This window comes from Nicotiana tomentosiformis, chromosome 1 (genome assembly GCF_000390325.3).
Source record: "Nicotiana tomentosiformis chromosome 1, ASM39032v3, whole genome shotgun sequence".
Taxonomy (NCBI): Eukaryota; Viridiplantae; Streptophyta; class Magnoliopsida; order Solanales; family Solanaceae; genus Nicotiana; species Nicotiana tomentosiformis.
In genome coordinates, this window is record NC_090812.1 from 92,985,666 (window position 1) to 93,005,054 (window position 19,389).

Genomic DNA, 19,389 nt, shown 5'->3' on the forward strand with positions numbered 1-19,389 from the left:
TCAAGAGTAGCCAAACACAAGAGTGCATAAAAAATCTCACAACTTTTATTGGTATTGTCTATAATAATCTAAGTCTAATAACAAAGAAGATACCCCTTATATAGGTAGTAAGGGTCACGAAATTAAGGCTAAAATAACAAGAAAATAAAATCCTAAACTACTTTGGACAACAAGTCCAACTACCTTAGGAAAAGAAAAATACTATGAAGCAAAAATCATGTCATTCTTGAAAAGTAATTCCAACAATATTAGGAAAAATAAAACATAACCTTAACTAACTAGGAAAACAATAAATATAGTCCCAAAATATATGGAAATAAGTCCCAAACCAATTTTGGATAGAATCTTGAAAATCTTGAAGGAAATTTGCAAGCAACTTGGCACCAACTTGTACTCAACATCTAGAATGCCTATGTACCCTTCTTGGACATCAAGTAAGTCCTTTTTATATTATAAAAATGTGGCTTTATGTAGGACTTCATGGGTTTCATGTTTGGACACATTTTAGGTGCCAAATTGGTCCAAAAGTGGACTGACTAGGACCTTCTTCAAAGGACGTCTCTTGGGATCCAATCCTCCTCTTCTTGGACATAAATTTGGGCCATAAAATAATTTTAATACCTAGCCAATTTATATCCTTTATCCTTTAGATCTTCATCACAATTAACAACTTCTTTATTTGCACTTGAAGTCTAATGCCCTTGTTTTGCAACTCTTTAGTTTGTCATCTTGTTAAAGGCCCTCTTTGAGATTCCAAAGCTTCATTCTTGTCCTTGAATAGATTTGATCTTCCTAGGATGCTATCATTCCCCTCTTCTTGAAGAAAATGTGTCCCCGAATTTTGACCTTGCAAGAAAAAGAAGTCACGAACTAGTAAATGGCATCCACTAATCTAAAAAAATAGTAGGAATAAAATAAGATAGTGACCATGTGTTAACTTAACCCAATTAAGCCTAATAGGTGCAAATACTCCTTTATAAAGCATGTGGACATTATCATCATCCCAATAAAATTTATGCCTAGTTAGAGTTGTCCAATAAAAACCTCTCTTAGATGCGCTATGTAATGAAATTTGCAATGCGATCTTGGCGATATTGGTCATGCATCCATTTAACATAAGTATCTCTGCCACGTGTATCAAATAAGACACTCTTATGATATAGCCAAGTATCAATTATAAATCTCATGGATTCTTCTACATGTAAGTTATTCAAAGAAGCACATAAATTCTCAGAAAGGTCAGAAGAACCCATAAATTCCAAAATATAAATTTCAATACATTCAAGCTCATGATTATAACTTTCCCCAATAATATTTGCAACATCAATGGATTCTACATAATTGCCCAAACTGTCACAGAAAGAGTCATATATAGGTTCATGAAAGAGTATTTGATCACTAACGTCACAATAATCATGCATATCCTCTTTACTAGTAGCAAATACTTTTACATGCTCACAATCAACATGACTAGAGGAATGACTTCCCATCAAACAACAAAACTCAAATTCTAGTAATTTATCACATGAAAACTCATTAGACACTTGAATAAGAGAAGAAAGAACATTTAACTCATTAGCAAGACTCTTCACATAAATTTCATGCTTCTTTCTACCAAGTTGGAATGCATAATCATCTATGTCATACTCAATTTTAAAAGGAAGCAAATTACTCTTGCACTTTAACTTATATATTACAGTTAATGACTTGATATGCATCAAAATATCATCATCCACAAAAATTATAAAGTCACCAACATAAAAAATAAGAGTATAGTTCTTTACCTCCAAAAATACCTTAGGTATTCTAGAAAGGCCAAGAATGTGAATAAACCAATTATACATACCATACTTGGACTTATTTACTAATGGAATAACATCACCTTTTATTCTTTTATGCAATGGCTCTAACTTAGCAATGCCTTTAGGGAACTCCATGTTATAAACATGTAAATAAGGATCAAAATAGTCAAAAGGTTCAACAACAAAGAAATTAATCAAGCTTTTATCTTCCACCATCCAAAAAGAATTGATTTCGCTAAATTCGTGTTGGAATCCGATTGGATCCTTTGCTACCATCTCTTGTGCCTCATCTCCCCTTTCAAAAGGCCTTTCTACATATGGCTGCACAAAATTACAAGAACTAAAACAAAAAAGATTTAATAGGTTAGGAAGTAAAGAAAATATTTTTTTGCTTACACTCTCTTTGGCTTTTATCACAAGACTAACTTTTTCCTCACCCTTAGCCTCTTTTTTCTCACTAAAGTTTTTTTCTTCTTCTTTACTAAAAAACTCTTGTTTTTCTCTCTCTACCTCAAAGATTTTTCTTATCTCATTGCCTTCTCTCTTTTCTTTTCCCTCAAGCTCACTCTTTTTCTCAATTGACATCCCATTCTCTTTACTCAATACAACCTCTCCATTTTCCTCTCTTGGGATGTCAACATGCACTCCCTTACTCCTCTCATTCTTTTCTCTCTCATATTTTTCCATATTCTCTTTAATAGTCTTTTCATCTTTATAAATTTGTGAGGGAGTCAAAGGTCCAAGAATAAGTTTCTTTCCATTAACCTCAAAAGAGTATCTATTTTTTTTTCATGTTATATGAAGCTCTTCTATAGGCATACCATGGTTTTCCCAACAAGATATGATAATTATTCATGGGAATCACGTCACACCAAATTGCATCCCCATACCTTCCCATAGAGAATAGTAATAACACTCTTTTATCTACCTTTACTCCTCTCAACATGTATGGTTCAATATGCTCAACACAAGGCAAGTTCAATTTTTTAACCATATAAGTGCTAATTGAGTTATAGCCAAACTCTTTGTCAATTCTAAGGGCACAAATCGCATACATCACTTTAGCTCTTATTTAAAAAATAATTTTACCATTGTCTTCCTTCCATTCGGTATACTGTAAGTTCGACTTTTCAAGTTGTTGAGTCATAACTCGCCTCCTTTCACTATAACTATATGTTTGAAATATCTTGAACAAAGATTAGAAGGATTATGTATCTCTCAAATTTGCCTTTTTTCCCCAGTGTTCTCGCCTCTTGTATTTTTCCACTCAAAGCAACTCTTGGTCGTTAATCTTTAGATTTATTAATAAACTTTACTAGTCACAACCCTTAGTGATAAGAATGTGGAGTTAGAAAAAGGAAAGGAAAGTGAAGGACCAAGCCTAGGAAGAATAGGAATTGGTTAGTAGGAAAAAAAAAAGGAAAGAATTTAGGAAACCCAAAACCCACAAGAGTAAGGAAAGAAGTTACCTTAATTTTCAATAACTAGGATCCCCTCTTCTTGTTTCCTTTCTTGACTTGGAAACCAAATAACACTTGAATTCTAAAAATAATAATGAGCCATAATGCTTTTCTTTGGGCTGATTTTTATTTTATTTTTTTGGTTTTGTTTTGCTCAAGAACCTCCCAATAGTATCAAGATTAAAATCTTGATTAGCCTATGCTCTGATATCACTTGATAACAACACTATATGGGATTCAAGAATTAGTAAAGAAAAATAAAAAAAAAATCAAGAAATATGCGAAAGCTAAAAGAAAATAAAGAAACAAAAAAAAGACAAAAATTAAAGATAGATTGCATTCAAGAAAGAGTTTCTTGAATTCAAGAAGTCTATTCTTGAAGTTGAATCCTAACAACAACAATTAGCTAACGAAGAACTAATCGCCTTTGGTAGAGACTTAAAAACAAGAGATAGATTGTGAAATCCGACCATTTAGAATAACAAGAATAACAATAAGCCTAAACTTATCACAGAATACCTAGAAGTGATCTAAGATTTCGAAAAGAGTTTAGTCTTACCACCTTAAGTTGAGTCGTGAAGGTTGAAGAATAAATCCAAGAGTAGCCACACACAAGAGTGCAAGAAAAATCTCACAATTTTTATTGATATTGTCTATAATAATTTAATTCTAATAACAAAGAAGACATCCCTTATATAGGTAGGAGGGGTCACGCAATTAAGGCTAGAATAATAAGGAAATAAAGTCCTAAACTACTTTGGACAACAAGTCCAACTACCTTAGGAAAAGGAAAATACTAGGAAGTAAAAACCAAGTCATTCTTGGAAAGTAATTCCAACAATATTAGAAAAAGGAAAATATAACCTTAACTAACTAGGAAAGTAATAAATATAGTCCCAAAATATATGGAAATAAGTATCAAACCAATCTTGGATAGAATCTTGAAAATTGTAAAAATCTTGAAAATCTTGAAGGAAATTTGCAAGCAACTTGACACCAACTTGCACTCAACATCTAGCATGCCTATGTACCATTCTTGGATATCAAGTATGTCCTTTTTATATTATAAAAACATGACTTTATGTAGGACTTCATGGGCTACAAGTTTGGACACATTTTAGGTGTCAAATTGGTCCAAAAGTGGAGTGACTAGGACCTTTTTCAAAGGATGTCTCTTGGTATCCAATCTTCCTCTTCTTAGACATAAATTTGGGCCATAAAACAATTGTATTACCTAGCCAATTCATATCCTTTATCCTTGAGCTTTTCATTCCAATTAATAACTTGTTTATTTTCACTTGAAGTCTAATGACCTTGTTTTGTAACTATTTACCTTGTCATCTTGTTAAAGGCCCTCTTTGAGATTCCAAAGCTTCATTCTTGTCCTGGAATAGATTTGAGCTTCCTAGGATGCTATTATCTTGATAACAACACGATAAGAGATTCAAGAATTAGTAAAAAAAACAAGAAAAATCAAGAAATATGCGGAAGCTAAAAGAAAATAAAGAAACAAAAAAGAAGACAGAAATTAAAGATAGATTGAATTCAAGAAAGAGTTTCTTGAATTCAAGAAGTCTATTCTTGAAGTTGAATCCTAACAACAACAATTAGCTAACGAAGAACTAATCGTCTTTGGTAGAGACTTAAAAACAAGAGATAGATTGTGAAATCTGACCATTTAGAATAACAAGAACAACAATAAGCCTAAACTTATCACCTTTCTTGAATACCTAGAAGTGATCTAAGATTTCAAAAAGGGTTTAATCTTATCACCTTAAGTTGAGTCCTGAAGGTAGAAGAATAAATCCAAGAGTAGCCACACATAAGAGTCCAAGAAAAATCTCATAATTTTTATTGATATTGTCTATAATAATCTAATTCTAATAACAAAGAAGACACCCCTTATATAGGTAGGAGGGGTCACGAAATTAAGGCTAAAATAACTGTTACACCATGTGCGTCCCAAGGTAACATATAATGAATATGAAACTTCTTAATCATGATTTAAATATATTTAAAGTCATAATATGACTATATATGATTTTGGGATAGAAAATATAAAGTTCGGGAAAAGTCGGATTTAAGTTGCGGAAAAATCGACAAAGGATTTGCCTTGTAACACAGCTTTTTGAGCAATAAATTTCGTGTGCTATATGGGGTCTCTTTTGGGACATATTATATGCAAAATTGAAGGTCTTGGAATGTAGTTTCCAACGCTCTTAACCATTCATTCATACGACATCCAAATAATTAGAGATAAGTGTCGGAAGATGGGCCAATGAGAGGGTGACAGGCTAGCACCTCTTTGACTTTTCCAAACTTGATATATATGGGTCTTAGGCCGTGTTTATCTTCATTTTACCATAAAAAAGACCTGAGAACATCCATAAACATATCCATAAGCTCTCTTCTAGGGTTTCAAAGGATATCAACATCCAGGGCACGAAATCGAGAAGCGATAACATTAGAACGATCCCTACGACGTAAGTATCGCTATATTGACTCTCTTTTTCTTTGTAGTTTAAGTTTTGGAAGGTAATTCATAGTTAGGAAAACGTCTACTTTCTATATTTAAACTTTTATATATCAAGGAAGGTTGATAAATTCATTTCCTAATATTTAGAACTTACAGGACGGTGATCGAAAGCCGTGAGTTCGATTTATTTCACTTTTAGTGGACTGTTTTGTAGTCCAATCGTGTTGGCCTATTGTGCTGCAGATTTATAGAGTTTGGAAGGATGAAGGGCGTGGAGAAATGCCACATGTGGTATGGTAGTAGGCTGGTTGCTCGTCGTTGCAATTTTAGGTTAATTGATAACTTATTGATTGAGTGTGTTATGGTATATTTGAGGGTTTTGTTGTATCGAAGGTCACGTATCTCGCCTATAGTAGGCTTGAGGGAGCAGTGAAATCAGGGGAAATGTTGTCCGTTTTATTTTAAAATCGAGTTATCATTTGAGATACGTGATATATCACCGCCATCTAAGTTGTACACGTATTTCTTTGTTATAGGGTTGGCGCGCTAGTTGTCATAAGCTTGTTGTTGAGTTGCATTGATGACTTGAGGTATGTTAAGGCTATCTATTTTTTTCTTTTGGTATGATCCATATGATACAAATGAAACGTGCAAACACGGAACTTTCATAAATGACTCTATTCATAGAAGTACTAGGGGTGCCTATGTTCTTGATTCCCCATGTGACCTATTATTATATCTTCTGTTCATGGATATCAGAAAAATATGTAAGTTGCTAAAGTTTATCCGAAGGCATATTGAACCTATGACATTCCGAGAAATCTTACTGACTTACTTCATTATGCATTGCATTCATTTATACATGTACATTGACCCATGACCAGATGACGTTATATACACATATTTTATATGTATATGGGATATGGGAAAATGTTATGGCATTATATACGCACCACCACCTGATCAGCTGGTATACGTTGATGATTTCGCCCACAGTGGGTGAGATGATATGATGGGATGCCCTCAAAGGCTTGATGATGTTATGTACACATATACCTATTCATGGTATGATATTTATACGCACATGCATGACATTATAAATTTTTCATGATTCACGAAGCTATTCAAAATTACAGGTTGAGTTCTTTACTCCATGTTTCTTTCATGTCTTTTATATATTACTTTCATGCCTTACATACTTGGTACTTTATTTGTACTGACGTCCCTTTTGCCTGGTACGCTGCGTTTCATGCCCGCAGGTCCTGATAGACAGGTTGAGAGTTCTCCTAGTAGGCTATCAGCTCAGCGGAAGATGTTTGTGCACTCCACTTGCTCCGGAGTTGCCTATTTGGTCAGTATGATTTGAATATATATTGATTGGTATGGCGGGGCCCTGTCCCGACCTTTATGATATTTATGTACTCTTAGAGGCTTGTAGACAAATATCATGTATATGTATACTTGTATGGCCTTATCGGCCTATATTTTGAGTATACAAATGATTATGTCAGCCTAATAGGCTCGTATGTCATATGTATAAGTTTCTTTATCATGTTAGGTCGTCATATGTCTAGAATTTTCTTATGTTTTATTCCCGTTATCTCGTGACGGCCCTTCTGGACTACTTACCCATAACGGTATGATAAGAAAGATATGTTACGTTGGCACTCGGTTGTGTAAGGCACCGGGTGCCCGTCGCGGCCCTGCGGTTTGGGTCGTGACAATAACAAGTAAATAAAGTCCTAAACTACTTGGACAACAAGTCCAACTACCTTAGGAAAAGAAAAATACTATGAAGCAAAAATCATGTCATTCTTGAAAAGTAATTCCAATAATATTAGAAAAAGGAAAACATAACCTTAACTAACTAGGAAAACAATAAATATAGTCCCAAAATATATGGAAATAAGTCCCAAACCAATCTTGGATAGAATCTTGAAAATCTTGAAGGAAATTTGCAAGCAACTTGGCACCAACTTGCACTCAGCATCTAGAACGCCTATGTACCCTTCTTGGACATCAAGTAAGTCCTTTTTATATTATAAAAATGTGGTTTTATGTAGGACTTCATGGGTTACAAGTTTGGACACATTTTAGGTGCCAAATTGGTCTAAAAGTGGACTGATTAGGACCTTCTTCAAAGGACGTCTCTTGGGATCCAATCCTCCTCTTCTTGGACATAAATTTGGGCCATAAAATAATTGTAATACCTAGCGAATTCATATACTTTATCCTTTAGCTCTTCATCACAATTAACAACTTCTTTATTTGTACTTGAAGTCTAATGACCTTGTTTTATAACTCTTTAGCTTGACATCTTGTTAAAGGCCCTCTTTGAGATTCCAAAGCTTCATTCTTGTTCTTAAATAGAATTGAGCTTCCTAGGATGCTATCAGATTGAATAAGTCCCGTGAACAAAAAAAAAATAGTTAGAGTTCATACAATGCATGCTAAAGTATTAAAGTAAAAATGAAATTAAAATAATACACATATCTTCTGCATATCAGAAATATTTGTTAATCTTTTACCTTAAGATTCTGTGAGTTTTAAGTCCTCCGTTAGGCACCGAAAAATCATGACCAAGTGTTCTTGCTCTCCTTTTCAATCACTGCCCAAACAACATGGTACATCTGGTTATTACCATTCTTAGCAATGTATAACAACTCACCTTTACACACTTTCTTCATAAATACTCCATCAAAGCCAATCACACTTCTACACCATTTTAACCAACCTATTTTCAAAGCAAGTAGACAAATGTATATCCCTACATACCCTCTTTACCAAGTTCTATTTATTTGGAAGTCCTCGTTACAACAGTGCTATCACGATTATTAGTCCTTAACATGTAAGCATAATCATAAATCCTAGCAAACTCCATCTTGTAATCATCTAGATACTCACACATTACCTTATATCTAGACCTGACACATATTATTTTTCCTACATATACACCATACTTAATCCTAATCAACTCTTGCAACTTCTTCAGCTTTATGTCAGGCTCATTAATAATCTTATCTTTATATTGTTTAGCTATCCAAGTTGTATCATAAAAATTGTTCCTTGTGACTGTGAAGCATGTATGAACAAGGTAATATGTTCTAACAATGCAATTATGTGTGTAGTCCTATAAACTGCCTAAAATATGCCATTTACATCCACTAGAGTTCAAATATGTTGCCCTGATCCTATTCCTCTTATTTGGCCTAGACTTTAACTCAACTCTCCTATGTACAACATAGTCTTGTAAAACATATTTAATTTGTCTAATATTTTCAAAGACCATTCCCAGTTAAAAAATAATTTTCTTACAATTAAGGTCAAAGTATACCTTTCTATTATAAATTATTAGAGGAAGGTTATCTACCTCACCATCTTCATCTACATCATCATCAGTATCCTCACTCCATAAAACTGAACTGTGTATGTACTGATCATGCACTCCCAATTTGCCAGTATATTTAGCAGTCTTGTCCTTGTAAATTTTTTCAAATCCAGAGTCAGTGCCTATTGGTCCACTAGGTAGCTCATCTACATTAACATCACTAGATCCCTCTTTCCAATTTTTATGATTTACGTTGGTATGTCTAACAGCAATAAGGCCAGCTTCTATATCACTTGTCTCTCCAATAACATCTTCATCAGCATCATAAAGTGACTCATTAGTATCCTCATCAGCAGAAACACCCTCATATTTTGTATCCTTACTCTCTGACTTACTCTCAAATTCATCACCATCAGAATTTGTGGCTAGATAAAAGTTATAAAACTCACATTCATCCCTAGTACTCTTCTATCTCATCAGCCATCTCTTTACCCTTCCCCTTAGCGATTTCACCAATATTTATAGCATTGGTAAGTTTGTTGCCCTAGCACCAGCTCTGTGTGTTTGCCCTTGTGACACTTCACTAAAGCCATCTATCTACCTGCTCATGTGGAGTATTATTGCCGCTACTTAATATTTTATCCAGTTCAATATCAACACATAGTATATTAACTGTGTGACATAAATAAACATCAGTAAAATTCTCATCCTTACGGTCTTTGCAGAATTCTAACACATTAGCATCATACTTAAGAAATCAAAATGCTCATTTTTTATTTACTTGACATGCAAATCTCTCTACACTTAAGTACCCCATATCATTTGCTCATTTGTTAAATTGAATAATATGCAGTTCATCAGTTTCAACATTTAAACTGGCCATGTTATCCTATTTTCATGCCTCATTAATGGGTCAACTACCAGTTGTCCTTGATGGTGAAATTGTAATTGTACAAAAATAGCCATCCTGCCTCAGTACACCTATGAAAATAAGGTAAGTCCAAATCTGTAACATATTCAAATGAAAATAGATAATATTGTCTGAACATGTTTGAGAAGCAAGAAGCATATACGGGAAAAAAATCCTAACATTATCACTTTAAGCGACAAGATTTTTCGATATGTTAAAAAGCCTTAATTTCTTAATCTTATATGACAAATCAGCCATGGAAGCGACAAAATTCATAGAGAAAATAAGATATTAGTGTGTTATTCCAAAAGTCCTAATTTAAACCCTAAATCACGAAACAACCATTGTATGTATACAAAATATCTTTATCACATATAAATATCAATAACGCATAACAACACAAGAAAATAACTAGAAATGACATTAAAGAGTACAATCGAACCTAGAATGACATCTAGGTTTCTGGTGAAGGAGAAACAAACAAAAGAGGAACCCAACAATATCTTGTTTTAGAACTGAGCTTGAAAAAGAAAAAAATAACCCCAATGTGCATATGATCTTGGAGGCGAAAAATCTGAGGTCGTTCACTCCGTTTGAGCCTGATGATACAAATGAAGAGTTTAGTTAAAGAGGGCGTGGACTGAAATGTTTAGTCTTTTAGGTAAAAAAGAATGGCAAATAGTCAGCGGGGTGTGTTTTTGTGTATGACACATGGTAGGTATTAATTGGTCTTTTGCTAACTGGATTACCACGCTTGTCAATTTATAATGCACATGCTATGGTTCAACAGTCAGAGGTGTTTATTATTTCACAAACGCATAAGTTGAAGTGTTTATATGAGAACTCTGAAAATTTATTTACCGGGATGACAATTAGGTGCAAATTTAAACGACCATGAAGCCATTTTGCCAATAAAAATTTGTATCTTGGCTAAAGACTCTCAGTATTAGTATAAGATTATTTTCCTTGTGAAATAAGTTTTTACCATAACAACTACGTGAGTGTAACAACTAGTATGAATTAACATGTTTACACGATCATTTAATTTTTTTCACACAAGTGATTTTTGAAACTAATTACCTAAAAAGTAAGTTAAACAATTTATTACAATGAGTTGAGTTATACCAGTGGTTTCATTGAGACGAATATTTCACTCTTTTAGATTGTACTTGTAGGATCACACTGAATATATTTTTGTTATTATTGAGTTAAATTACAACAATAATATAAAAATTATTTATATTATACAAAGAGAGTTGAATGTTCAAATAAATAATTTTATTTTTGGGCAAAATATAAAATTGGGGGGTCAGCCTAAATAATTACATTATTGTATATAATATACATATATACAATAAATATAGATTTTATCGCTATTATTTTTGAAGCGGCTAAAAATATACCTTTCTCTTTATCTTTCCTCAATGAAAACGAAATTTTACGTATAACATTGACAGAAAGCAAAAAAAATAAAAATAAAAATAAAATCATCTCCAAACATTATTCGTAAGATGCTCTTTAGTGAAAATAGAAGAAAAGATACAAACCTACTATAATACTGTACAAATGAACTGCACAACAAGTAGTCCAGTTAAATCTTCATATGCAAACTCAATAATTGGACTGCTTTGGTTGGGACGGTTTCTGTTATTCTGTAGCCCAACAATAGTAAAGGGCGGTGGCCCATGGCCCAAAAGACACCTAATAAGACACGTGTATATTTTCTGTGCATCGACCGAATTTTATCTCCCGCCAGGCGCCATTGAAATCCAATTTTTTTCAAAAAGAGAAGCCCCTGGAAAAAAAAGAAGAAGAAAGATCCCTCCTATGATTTCGAAAACTCAATTATTCCTAATTCCACAGTATCAGTTCTAGGGTTCTTACATTTCATTACAAGGAAACTCTGAATTTTGTTAATATATTTGATAGGAATTTCAATGGCAGAAATCAACCAAGATATGTTACACGGAGACTTCTCCAGAATCTTCATCGGTGTTCGTTTTGTTCTTTCCGGATTCGATTCTCTAAGAAAAGAGCAGGTTTTACCCATTCATCCCCTAATTTAGAAAGTTCAATAATTTGTATTTCCGCTGTTCAAAGTGTTTGGATGTTGCTTTCATTGCTCTACTCTTAACTTTTCACTATTTGTTTGAAGATTCGGTCAAAGCTTTTGGAGGGTGGTGGGGTTGACGCGAGAGAATATGGACCGGATTGCACACACCTCATTGTAGATAGAATAGTTTATGTAAGTACAACTAAATAGTAGCTGATTTTGTACCAAATTTATTACTCTCTCTGTTTCAATTTATGCGAAACTATTTCCTATTTAGTCCATGTCAAAAAGAATGAATTTGAAAATAATTTATCTTTATGCAATGATTTATAGCCACACAAAATATATGCGACTCATTTTATAACACAAGTTCAAATTCTCTTTTCTTAAACTTTGTGCCCAGTCAAATGGGTTCACATAAATTGAAACAGATGGAGTATTATTTTTTATTCTGCAATTTTGTTAATTCTTGTTTTCAGTCATCGATCCTCCATATTATGTCGATCAATCAATCAGTTATATGAATTCTCTGTGTTCATGTGTTTATAAGATTCTCTCAATTGATCAACGCATCCCAACTTTTTTTATTTTTTACTTAGATATTTTACCATTGTTAATGAAACTGGGCACTGACTTTTAATGTTTAGGATGATCCCATATGTGTTGCTGCCCGACGGGATGGAAAAGTTCTAGTCACAAGCTTATGGGTTGAGCACAGTTTTGATGTGGGAATGGCTGTCGATCATCTTTCTGTGAGTTCATAGGGAAATGTCTTTATGTCATAATGAATTAGAAAATGCTTTCTTTGAGTTCATTCAAAGTTGAATGTGTGGTAATAGCTGAATGTTTACGATAATGACTGCAATTAGTGTCTTCAATTGTACAATTGAGTTAGCATTTTTGCCGATTGACTCTATATGCACATTTCTCTGTGAGAGTTGCTTGTTCTATTCCTTTGAATGTCACTATGGTGCACGAATGGATGTTTAAATTATGTTCGTGAGTCCAGCTTCATTTCACATCATTTTGCTTTCCCACAAGGCTGTATATCTGATCCACTGTGAAGTACGTTCAGGTGCCAACGTTTGTTTTTTATATTTAAGGAGAAAGCAGACTTGGAAATACTGTGCAAGGCAGATATTTACAAAATTTCTACTAACTAACTAACTACTTTGAATTTTAATGGCGTCATAAATGTATCCATTAGCCTGTGTATTTCTCCTTTAAAGTTCCACATGAATGTCTTCATTTTTTTATAAGAGCTCAAATTTTTTTCTGCTGGAACATTTGTATTCTTTGCTCCATGTCTGAACTTGTGATAGGCCCTTTAAATACCTGACAGTTTACCTCCTTTCCCTCCAAACCCCAAACGCCAAATAATGGTTGATATATCTCAGAATATTCACTATGTTTCTTACAGATGATGTACAGACCTCTGAGGGATTTGAATGGAATCCCAGGTGCTAAATCGCTAATTCTGTGCTTAACTGGATATCAGCGACAAGACCGAGATGATATTATGGTTTGTAGATTTCAACTCTTGTTTTCTTAAACTCTGTTATATCTTTCTTATAAAAGAAAATTAAACAGTGGCTTCTCAATTATATCTCATGTCACCTTGATATTTGGTTGCTTCTTCTTCCAGACAATGGTTGGGCTGATGGGTGCAAATTTTTCAAAGCCATTGGTTTCACACAAAGTCACGCATCTTATTTGCTACAAATTTGAGGGTAAACCTGTTTCTACTGTTGCAGCACTGCTGACTGTAATACCTGCTCCCTTAGTTTCTTCTCTTCTTTGCTCAGGGCAGTTTATCCTAGCAGGAGTTTAAAGGGGTTTCAGGTCACCGAAGCCCCTTTTTACGGAGAAACTCCTTTAACCTCATTTTAATACTTGAATATAAATCTAATTTATTTCACGTAGACTGCTGGTTCCGAGGCATAAATGTTGGATGTGTGGTATGTGTTGAACATGTATAGTTCACAGCAAAGTGAAAAATCCAGTTAGCATAGCATCTACTCTAATGATCACCTGCATTTGTGAAATCGGCATGTTAAACTGAAAGTGGTTGATAAGTTTCACCCTCTGTTCTTTCTTTTATATGTATGGCTTACTGTGGTAAATTTCAGGCTTTGAGGCTTAAGGTATCAGCGCTTTGTAAAACATCTGTTCTTATCTGCCATTATGGCAAGCTGTGAATTACCTTAAGTTATGGTAATCCGTAATCCACTTTCATGTGACTGGTTGTGCCTTTTAATGTGCTTCTTCCACCAAATCAGGAGAGGAAGAAAGATATTTCAAATTCAATCTGATTTTTCTCTTTTAACTGTATCTGGTATTGTTCTGTTTACTACTCTTTTACAATTCAAATGAGCCTACGTTATTTGATAGGAGAGAAATATGAGCTTGCCAAGAAACTGAAGAGGATAAAGCTAGTGAATCACCGGTGGTTAGAAGATTGGTAAGCCAGAATTCTTTATAGAAGTCGCACATGCCTGGGCGACCACACCTGTTTGGTCACTTTTCCTTGATAGAAACTTTTCTACTTTCAAGTTGCTCTAGCTGTTCCTTTTAATCCCTTTTATTCTGCAGTTTAAGGGCTTGGGAAATTCTTCCTGAGGCTGCATATGATAAAAGGTGAGACCTTTGCCGCCTTGAATTTTAATGGCCCGTTCTCTCTATCAGAGGGCATCTTGTTTTGTTTAGGCAGGCTTTAATCGAGGTCTCCCTGGTGGTCATTTCAGTGTGCGAAGTCCACAAGGTTACCCTTTATTTTAAAGAACTTGAATATATGAAGTTTTCCATTGTGAAACTAAGAAAACCTGTTCTAGAATATGTCAGTATTCCTATTTGAAACAATCAACACAAAGATTAACTTTTTAAGGTTATCAAATCAATTTGCATAAGACACTCCACTCATCAACTTGTCTTATGTAATCAATAGTATAAAGTACACGGATTATTATGTGTGCTTAAGCTCAATCTAGGTGGAACTCGTGCAAAAATTTTGAGGCACCTTCTCAGACTTTAGTCATCGAATTGTCTTAGAATGGCATAGGTCGGTAATGCTAATGCTTTCTCGCTTTACTCGTTTTCTTTCTTAGTTGTGGTGGCTTCCTGTGCCAAGGAAACAAGGAGTCAACAAACATAATAATGAATGCATTGTCCTCCTAAAATGAAGTTATAGAGCTGTCAAATGAAAATGGCATTAGGTATAGAAAAGCCAAAGGTCATGCTAGACGCGATATGCTTATGTTTGTGAGCCTCAATTTTGACTACCCAATTAAATTAACAAGAAACTCGTGGCATGGTCACACATTGTGCTTTTTTCCTCTTTACTCCAGTGGGTATGAGTTGGAGATGGTGGAAGCCGAAGCCAAGGATTCTGAAGATGAACAAGACGGCATTGCTGCAAACACGGGCGGAGAGAGAGTTTCTTTCACTAGTCCTCAACATTCAAAGAGTCCCAGTCAATTCTGTTTGAAGCAGGAGATCTGTAGAAACATCTCAGAGATACACACACCTACAGGTTTGGCAGATCTTGGAAACCATGATCAGCTGGTGTTATGTGCTTCCAAGGAATCGAAAGTGGACCTGGTTACAGCCTTTGAAGAATCTCACAAGAGCCATCTTGAGACCCTTGGCACCACTCTGAGTAGAAATAAAGAGGTGCCGCATAGCACGCCACTTAATGGAAATAGTCCGGCTTCAGTTTCTACTAGTGCTAAAAAGTCTCCTAACTCATGTTTGTCAAACAGTTGTATTAAAAGTTATTCCCGAAAAAAACCTAGAAAAATTGGTCTGGCCTCGGAACAAATTGAGAGTGCAGGATGTCCTCCCATTAATGAGGTGAGTAAACATTGTGATGTGAACATCTCCTCAGAGAAAGAACAGGATGGAACTGAATTGTTTTCTGCAGAAAAGGACCAAAGTGGTCTACTCCCTGGGAAAAGGAGGGTGGACATGTTATATAGTAGCTCCAATTCTTCAAGAACTAGTCATAATCCAGTCAGCATGTTAGATCGTGGCCTGGTAGAAGATCGTGGCATAGGGTTAGGCAGACATTTGTTATTAGGGAAGAATGTCCATTCTGAAAATGGTGCAAGACTTGATCCCTCGCAAAACTGTGATTCTTCCATTTCCAATCCCATAAAACTGGGCAATCAGCAAGAGTGTGATGAGGATGCATTGCAAGCTGGCACTTGTGCAGTCAGGGGGTTAAAAGAGATTACTTTGAGCAGCAATGTGGACCCTGTGAATTTTCACTTATGTGAGACTAAGGATTCTACTGTTGAACTTAACGGCTTAAGGAATGAACTGCAAGCTGCCAAAAATCCATCTCCAGGCAATGAAAGTGAAGATATTGAGAAGTCCAGTCGGTTGGCTGAATTGGAAAATGCTGTAGGAGATTCTACGTCAGGGTCTAAGCCATTAAAGAGAAAATCCCTTTCCAAGAAGACTCTGGGATCTAGACAAAGTCTCTGTAAAGGGGACTCGAGAAATCAGAAAGGTACTATATCTCTTAACAAGATTGTTCCCGCGAATGAGTCTGCACCCTCTGTGAGTGGGGGCATAAAGAACACAGAGCACCAAGAGGTTCTCAGCTGTGAAAAGGTTGAGGTTCCACCAGCAGATACTGCAGAATCAAACAAAGAGACTGAGAAAAGAAAATACTTTGATTCTGGAAATGAAGATATTAAAACAGCTGAATCCATAAATAGAGATGCTGAGACTCCAGAAAACAAAGAGTATGATGAGTTGAATGTCGCAAGAGCAGAGTTAGGTGGAGCACCACACTCAGGGGTTAATTCTACGGAGAAGAATCCAGCTGTGAACCAGTTGGTAAATCGGACTGATGTGGAAGATTGTGCTGTGAGGCATGATTCTGACAACAAAAGTTCTAAAGCTCAAAAGACTATTTCCAGGAAGAAGACTAGGTCAAATAAATCAACTTCTGTGGAGAATGATGTAGATGTGAAAGAAACCAAAGGTCCAAAGTATTTGATGAAGAGGAGCAGGACAACTAATTTAGCTGCCAAAAGAGCTGTAGTTTCGACAGAAGTTGCCAAAAGGAAGAAGTCCAAAAGTGAGACAAAGAAGAATGCAGAATTAGGGAAGGGAAAAGGTTTACCTGTAACAGGCAAAGCCACACTGGCACCTGATCATGAATTGAACTCCATGGATGCGGAGAAGGAGAATGAACCTGCTATTGGAGGTCAACACACAACATATATTGAACAAGGGGCTGGCGAAACGTCTCCAAAATGTAAAATAAAGCCTCTAAAGGCTGATGTTGCAAATCCTGATGCTTTGCAGGTTACAAAACTAGGGACTGAGCGGAGGTGGTTTATCCTTAGTGGGCATAGGCTACAAAGAAAGGAGTTTGAGAAGGTCATCAAACGTTTGAAAGGAAATGTGTGCAGAGATTCTCATCAATGGTCATATCAGGCAACACATTTCATTGTCCCGGATCCAGTTCGCAGAACTGAAAAGTTTTTAGCTGCTGCAGCCTCCGGAAGGTATGCCTCAATAACCACGGCCTAAGCAGTGTCAATTTGTACAGGTAAATTGATTGTCTGTTGGTTCTTACAGGTGGATCCTGAAGACCGATTATTTAACTGCTAGCAATGAAGCTGGAAGACTCTTGGATGAAGAACAATATGAATGGCACAAAAAGGGCTTGACGGAAGATTTAGCCATCGACTTAGAGGCCCCAAGAAAGTGGCGGCTTCTGAGGGAGAGAACTGGTCATGGTGCATTTTATGGAATGAAGATAATCATATATGGAGACTGCATTGTACCACCACTGGTCAGTTAATTTGCACTTGTTTGTTCACCAAACTCCTTACTAGATTGAATTCCTATATGTCTAGAATGTTTCAAGATTGCTCTTTTTTTTTTGAATCAGGATACACTAAAACGTGCTGTCAAGGCCGGAGATGGTACTATATTAGCAACTTCACCTCCTTACACTCGGTTCCTTAAGTCAGGTGTTGATTTTGCTATTGTCGATGAGACCATGCCCCATTATGATAAGTGGATTCAAGAATTCCTAAGGCACGAGATACCTTGCGTTTTGCCTGATTACTTGGTGGCTTATGTGTGCAAGCCCGGTTATCCCCGTGACAGTTATGTAAAATACAATACTCATACTTGGGTAGAAAGGTCATTGAAGAACCTGGCGGATCGCTTGGAAGAGGTTGTTGAGGGCATAGTGCTATCAGATGACAATAGTAACATGTAATGCTGATATGTGGTGATGGAAGTGGCTTCCATGGATGTGCATTGGCATTTTATGTTTTATTAATGTGAAGTGACCGGGGAGTTTTTTGCCCAGTCTAAAGCAAGAATAGCATGAACAATGCGACCACAAGTATTCCGAGGAATTCCTACAAGGTTTTAATTAAGGTGGTACAGGCACAGTACCATTTTATTCGGTAATAGCAGTTTCTTATGGTTCAGAGGTTAGAGACTGTTCAATTTTGTATAGAGCAGCCTCTTTCTGCCATAACTTGTACTACTAATTTTCTTAGCCCGGAGTGTGCTGGTCATGATTTGAGCTTGTCACAAATTGTATCTATAATAACCTACTCACGAATTGTAAATTTGTGATTAACTTTTAATTGGATTATAATATCGACATTAACAATCTTACAGAAACTATGGATGAATTTTGCTTCATGGTAAATGATTTAATATTATTCAAAAATTTGAGAAAAATGCATTTGAAATTCGAAGAGTGTACTCTTTCAAAATTAACCAGATCTTGTAGAGATACACCACGGAATATAATACAGAAATAAGAAGAAAAAATTGAAGCAGACATATAAGTTCCGATATGCGTCAATATAAAGTTTTAACCTTCTCATTTACTTTTCAATTACTCCAATCTTTATATAATAACTACAGTATATATCTTATGGTCTATGTTATATTTTCAATCATGATACGAGTCAAGTAACAGTTAGGTAAAAAAAAAAAAGAACCATTGCATGAGTCTGAGATATTACTGCATGCACCATCCAATTCCAATTCTTACCGTACAATTTTATATATCCTACACTGACAGCATCCAAATCAATACCAATTTGAGTATCATGCGCTCACAGGATCCAAAATAACATTGGCAATCACTTGTTTTCGGAGGGATATCAAATCCAAGCGTCATTACAGCGTGCAACCTGATCCACTAATGATAATAATAGCGTTGCGGCATGCAACTCGATCCACATATATTCCTGTGGCAGCGTGCCACCCTATCCACATATACTTTCGTGGCGGCGTACCACCCGATCCACACATAATACCATTGCGGCATGTAACCAATCCACACGACATTACCAGTAACCAATATCTGCTC

General features: G+C 35.5%; 1 protein-coding gene across 3 annotated transcripts; it reads left to right on the forward strand.

Moving 5' to 3' along the window:
- Positions 1-11,743: 11,743 nt before the first annotated feature.
- LOC104108747 (BRCT domain-containing protein At4g02110) lies at positions 11,744-18,689 on the forward strand. 3 transcript variants are annotated; one of them, XM_009617862.4, is made up of 10 exons: positions 11,744-12,015; positions 12,132-12,221; positions 12,677-12,781; positions 13,450-13,551; positions 13,675-13,759; positions 14,421-14,490; positions 14,622-14,666; positions 15,374-17,548; positions 17,622-17,838; positions 17,938-18,689. In XM_009617862.4, exons 1-10 carry the CDS (start codon positions 11,914-11,916, stop codon positions 18,271-18,273), a joined length of 3,327 nt encoding a protein of 1,108 aa, XP_009616157.1. In that variant the 5' UTR covers positions 11,744-11,913; the 3' UTR covers positions 18,274-18,689. The 3 variants fall into 3 exon arrangements, with proteins under 3 accessions (XP_009616157.1, XP_009616158.1, XP_009616159.1); XM_009617863.4 differs by lacking the exon at positions 14,622-14,666; XM_009617864.4 differs by lacking the exons at positions 11,744-12,015; positions 12,132-12,221; positions 12,677-12,781; ... (2 more) ...; positions 14,421-14,490; positions 14,622-14,666 and adding an exon at positions 14,676-14,790.
- Positions 18,690-19,389: the final 700 nt, after the last annotated feature.

What these genes read in the sequence shown, in the direction of transcription:
- LOC104108747 (XM_009617862.4), top strand. Translation starts at nt 11,914, where the DNA reads ATGGCAGAAATCAACCAAGATATGTTACACGGAGACTTCTCCAGAATC. An exon ending in TGGCTGTCGATCATCTTTCT is followed by an intron (nt 12,782 to 13,449) that starts GTGAGTTCATAG and finishes TGTTTCTTACAG; the next exon opens with ATGATGTACAGACCTCTGAG. An exon ending in AAGACCGAGATGATATTATG is followed by an intron (nt 13,552 to 13,674) that starts GTTTGTAGATTT and finishes TTCTTCTTCCAG; the next exon opens with ACAATGGTTGGGCTGATGGG.